This window comes from Cyprinus carpio, chromosome B2 (assembly GCF_018340385.1).
Source record: "Cyprinus carpio isolate SPL01 chromosome B2, ASM1834038v1, whole genome shotgun sequence".
In the NCBI taxonomy this organism is placed as follows: domain Eukaryota; kingdom Metazoa; phylum Chordata; class Actinopteri; order Cypriniformes; family Cyprinidae; genus Cyprinus; species Cyprinus carpio.
The window spans coordinates 7,220,036-7,226,047 of NC_056598.1; the positions used below are offsets into that span (position 1 = coordinate 7,220,036).

The window sequence follows — 6,012 nt, forward strand, 5'->3', positions numbered from 1 at the left end:
CTCATTCACTTGACACTTGTCAATAATTTTGTGACCTAACAAAACGGCTCCACATTTAACTGGTTTTGTAAACTAGCTTGACGCTCTCTGTGCAATACTCATACACAAACACACACACCCTTAAACCTGGAAGGCTTCCTTGATTTATGGGAAAAGAGCTATTTAATTGGTAATATAACTTGAGTGCCTAGATAGAGAAGCAGAACGAAAGTACAGGAGACATCTCGCCTCTTGCCTTGTAATCAGATATTATCAGATGACCTGATGATGGATCGAAGGAAGGAATCACCCATAAAACAGAAGAATGAGCTGGAAACAACATTCTACCACTTTAGTGTCTCTCCAGCGCTGCTGAACTCACTGGAGACCGAACAAGAAACTTCAGCTGACAGATGTTTAACAGCAGATCTTCACGTTTCAAGCATGACCCTAAACAATACAATACTAGCACATGGTGCGGATGTAAAGAAACCTCATTTCATGACTAAAAAAGTAAAAAGTACAACCTCATTTCACGACTGAACCATTACAAAAGTACACTACAAATAGTTAAAGTGTAGATGATAAAAGGCTGCAAAATACTGCACCAGTGCAAAAAAAAAAAAAGAAAAAAAAAAAGAAAATCTAAAATATAAAAATAAAATAAAATAAAATTGTCATAAATTTAAAAGTGAAAACAAAGTGGTGTCAAACTCATAATCTGCAATAATAAATTAATTGGACTTTGACCACTTTGAACTTTGAAAAAAAAAAAAACCCACTATTGCGGTTAATGACTTCATAAATAAACATAGATGATGTAAACAGTACGATAAATCATACATATTAGCACATTAGAAAATAGGGAGAAAACTAATGCAATTTTAGAAAACAACAACCAAAAGAACCTTTCCTGGAGAATAAAAAGTCATCATGGATTGTAATACACTTGTAATACACTGTGATACATGCAAGCTGAGTCAGTGAAACAAACTCTTAAAGAAAAACACATTATATAACTTACCACTTACAAAGCTCCTCGCTTCCTGTTTTTTTTTCTTCTTTTTTATTTTTTAAGAGATCCAGGCAACAGTTCATAGCCACCAAAAGAGCTTTGAACAGTTCATAATAAAGAAGCAATGCAGATTCTACTCTCCTTAGTTAAAAAATGTATTTTTAAAAATATTTTGGATGAATGAACAGATAGAGAAGCAGCAGTTTCAGGGCCCAAGAATGTTTCACTGACACCCAATACTGCGCTCCCTCCTTTAAGAGACTCATCAGCCTTTGGGTTGCCACCTGCATTACTGATTGCTCTGAAAAGAGGATCCGTTACCACATTTCCAAGGCCATTGCCGCGGGCTGTGGGTTAAGGATGTCACCAATAATTCCTCTAGTTTAATAAAATGTTACTTCAGTGGACATTGAGGTTATGCATGTTATGGAGGTGATGTCTGATCCATTACAGAACCAGTAATGCCTCTGTTGATACCAATAAAACATGAGCGAGTGAGCTAAGAGTCCACTGGAAACAAAACAACCACTACTTAAACTAGTTTCATTTTATATTTGTGTTTAATAGAGCTGCTTCATTAAGGCGAGACAAACTGAGAGTGTTTAGCCACTATAGTTATAAGAAAAAGCATATAATTGTAACAAAACAGACTCGATGCAAAGGTTAGTTAAATGCAGTGGTTTATTGAGACAGATAATTTGAATGACAGTGGGAGAGATGCAGGTTAGTGGATTCTTCGGTGAGGGGATATGGAGATAGTTTGTGATAGGATAACACCAGTATTCTTACAGAGCAGGGGGTGACCAGGTTGCTGAACAGTTGCACACACCTCAGTTTTGATGCTGGAGATGGAGACTTGGGGGATAAGTTCGCTGGAGGAATACAGGAGTCATTAGGAGTGGAGGAGATTCTCGCTGGAGAAGAGGTAAATAAGGAGGTAAGTTAATGGGGTCAATGCAGGTAACTATAGTAGAGGAAAGTTCTGCTGTGTAGTTACGAGATCAGACAAAGGAAGTGACTGAGGTGTGTTCTTTTATGTGGTGGTGAGTGAATGAGATCAGGTGCTGGTGATTAAATGATTGGATAGTGAACAGGTGCTGGTGATTAATGCTCGTGTGAGGGAGTGCGCTGTGGGTGATGAGCCTGACCGACTTGTGACAATAATAATAATTATTATTAACAACAACAAAAAATGTCTGTACATAAATATTTGTTGTTGTTGTTATAAGTATTATTGTTATTATTAGTAGTAGTTTCAACAATCATTTGCAAAACAGTCTCATTTTATTCTGTACTTTTATTTTATAATAATAATAATAATAATAGTAACAATTATTATTATTATTATTATTATTATTATTATTATTATCTTAACTGCTGTTATATTATTTGCATAAACCTTTTTTTATGTTTGTGTTAAATGACAATAGGATGGTACAGTAGGTTAAAACAATAATAATAATGGGATGCTAGGTTAAAACAATAACAACAACAATAATAATATGTTATTCTTATGTAATTATTAATATGCAATTATTTGTATTATTATTTACGGAGGAACATCCTCATATGGTTGTTAATATGCAATTATTAATATGCAATTATTTTATTATTATTTACAGAGTAACATCCTCATACTGTCACAGACACGCCAGGCTCCAACCCCATCCAACCACAGCACACTCCCTCACCTGAGTACTGATCACACACACCTGCCCCTCGTCAGCACCATCATCCACCAACAGCTTAAAAGACACTCACACACACACAGTCACTGTCCGGTCTCGTTCGCAACTAGGAATACCTATCTGCCGACTTCAAGGACTTCCATTGCTATACCTACCTGTCTCCAGTGATTCCCAGTTACCTCCTGTGTCTTTCGTGAGTGTGTGTGTGTTTTCAGCCAGGACCTTCACCCTACATCATCACAAGGACAGTATTCAGTTTACTCACTCTCTGCAATCACCGATTTACCACTGTTTCTCATCCCATCTCTGTTTGTCAATAAATACCACCTTACCTGTGATCTTCTGTCTCCGACCCATCTGTACTGTAACACATACGGTTGTTTGTTTGTTTTTATATTGGGAGCTACACAAAGTTCAGTAACTGCAGAAAAAAAATACCATTACATGAAAAATCTGTTAAAATAAATAAAACAAATAAATACATTTAAAACCGCCATGATGTCACGTGTAATTGTGCTATTTGGTCTCTTGGTCCAGAAAAATACCCTGTGGAGTCCTCTTGTAATTAGTGCCATGGCTTTCTTCTAATGCAGGTCTAGATAACTGAAAATACACAGAGGAAATTTGGAAATTGCATAAAGAGCACACACTGATCATGCTGAATGAATGGCCAACTACTGGTGAGGACAGCACCATGAGGGATGTGTTACTGAGAATAACAGAGAAATAAAGAGAGGGAAACAAGCCTGCATCACCTAGTGTTCAGCCCTTCTGTGCAAGAGTGTTTCCACACAATGCCACTTTTTTTTTGAGTGGTTTGAAGCAATGTTTTGCTTTAACAGTACTGCTGCAGCGTCTACTGTATTAACCTAATCTCCCTTCACAAAAACATGTGAGAGAGTGATAGAGTGAATAATGTATCGTTTTTTGAAAATATGTGATTTTGTTTTATAAAAATAAATATGAACTTTTTTATATGAATGTTATTAATAAGACATATTTGATAATTCATAATCTAAAATTATAATAGTCGTGGCTCATGCATAAAGTGACTGAACTCTCCAAATGTTTTACTTCATGATATATAGTGCATCATGTTTCTGTGTTGGCTTAACTGGCTGTGACCGTGATTTGACGGATGTCGACACGAACCAATAGCGTCCTAGTAAAAGACAAGACGCTCTTCACTCCACCAATCAGCGCTTAGAGGAGGTGGGACTTTTTCTCTTTGGCTGCCGTGTAATGCGAGCAGTACAATTAGTTATAGCGCACGCCCGGACAACAGAGCAAAGGCTGGGTACCACTCTGACGGGAGATGGCTTTTCTTTTGATTCAGTGCATTTAAAATGAACTTTCTGAGGACGGCTCTTCCTTTCTTCTGAGCGCAAATGATCGCGCGCGAACATATATCGCCATTTTACAGCAGCGCGTGCCCTGGACGCAAAATGCTATCGGGATGAATCCCTCGCCGCTTTCCATCGGTAAGCAAAACGAGATGTGCTTGACTTAGCTTTGTTTGCCATCCTTAAACACGAGCGGCATCCGCTATCTGGCATCCGAATGAAAGCCTGCGCATTGCGGTGCGGTTTGTTTTCGTTTCCGTTTCGTCTCGTGTTTTGGAGCGTCGGGCATCCCCTCCTCTCCCACGCATCACCTAATCGATAATCGATTGCATGGACTTGGGGCAGATGTCACGCTTTCTTCTGTGCCATCATCGCTGCATGTGATACACCGCAGCTCTATTTGTAACATCACTGGCTCTCCTGTGTCATAAATGAAAAACAAACCCTACCCTCTAAAATTTACACCACCATGGGAGAAGAATGCTGGCTTTGGAAGGAAACACAAGTCTTGCACGAGAAACCACACCAAAATAATCGCCAACCCTGGAATTGTGATGAAAGTGCTACGGCGGAAGAAGATCATCATGTTTCTGGCCTATTTTCTGCTGGTTGCTTTGACCATGCTGAACCTGGCTAATTACAAATGGACCAAAGAGCCACAGCAGTGCAACCAGCCCATGCAAGGAGTGAACTTCCAAAGCAGATCCGACATCCGTCACCTTTACAAAGCCCCGCAGGTCAAGAAAAGGCAGCTGGTGTACGTGTTGACCACTTGGAGGTCCGGCTCGTCCTTTTTCGGGGAGCTCTTCAACCAAAACCCAGATGTGTTTTTCTTGTATGAGCCCATGTGGCACATTTGGCAGAAGCTGTACCCAGGGGACGCCGTGTCCCTCCAAGGAGCGGCTAGGGACATGCTGAGCTCTCTTTACAGGTGTGACCGGGGGACGACGAGACCCCAGGGCGGTGGCCAACTCCAGGATCAAATCCCGGCACGGACTCATACGGGAGAATTTGCAAGTTGTACGCAGCAGAGACCCCAAGCTTCGTCGCGTGCCATTCGTGGACCCCAGCCACAAAATGAACAAAAAAGACGGGTCCGATTACCACTCCATTGGAGCCATGGAGGTGATCTGCGAACAAATGTCTAGAACTCTGAAAACCGCTCTTCACCCTCCCACCTGGTTCAAAGGCAAATACATGACGGTACGCTACGAGGACCTGGTGGAGAATCTCATTAAAACTGTAAGGAATGTTTACCGCTTCGTGAATCTCTCAGCCAATCAGGACATTGAGATCTTTGCTATGAATATGACGACAGGGCCGAACGCCTCCACCAAACCCTTCATCGTGTCCTCCAGGAACGCCACTCTAGCGGCCAGCGCCTGGAGAACTGTGTTGAACTACCAGCAGATCAGACAGGTGGAGGAGTACTGTCAGCATGCCATGTCTCTGCTGGGATACCTGCGCGCCCGCACGGCTGGCGAGGCTAAGGATTTGAGCAGACCATTATTGACAGTGCCCAAAATATGAACCACCACCGCCAAAGACGTTTGATGTTTTGCAGATGTGCTGATATCAGCCCAATACTCATTCTGTATGTTCAATGCTTAATGGCTCAGTGGAATGTATCTGTTTGCATCATACTGTGCACAGCCACTTATTGTATGTTGGAACCAGAATATTGTCTGTGCATCACCACATATTTGACCAAATAAGAAGAAAAAAAAAAAACCTTTGTGTATGATGTGTCATTGATCATTAAAGCTATGCCAAGATATTTATTTAATCAAAACATTTAGATTTGGCATTCCCTGATTTCAGGACTGTGTATAAACTAAAGGGACATCTATCTAAATAGCAATAGTCTCTCTGTCCTGTGTGTCTAATTTAAATCAGTTCCTGTAGACTTTTTCTCTGGGTTAACATATCCATAAATGGGTCATTCTTGTTATGCAGTACATTTTAATGTCTTAATTTAAGAAATGAA

The 6,012-nt window shown here is 40.3% G+C and overlaps 1 protein-coding gene across 1 annotated transcript; it reads left to right on the forward strand.

Moving 5' to 3' along the window:
* Positions 1-3,922: 3,922 nt before the first annotated feature.
* Positions 3,923-5,743, forward strand: LOC122136165 (carbohydrate sulfotransferase 2-like). The gene is given in 2 exon segments (XM_042717924.1): positions 3,923-4,967; positions 4,969-5,743. Coding segments are annotated over 2 exon segments (1,098 nt in total). The 5' UTR covers positions 3,923-4,456; the 3' UTR covers positions 5,556-5,743.
* Positions 5,744-6,012: the final 269 nt, after the last annotated feature.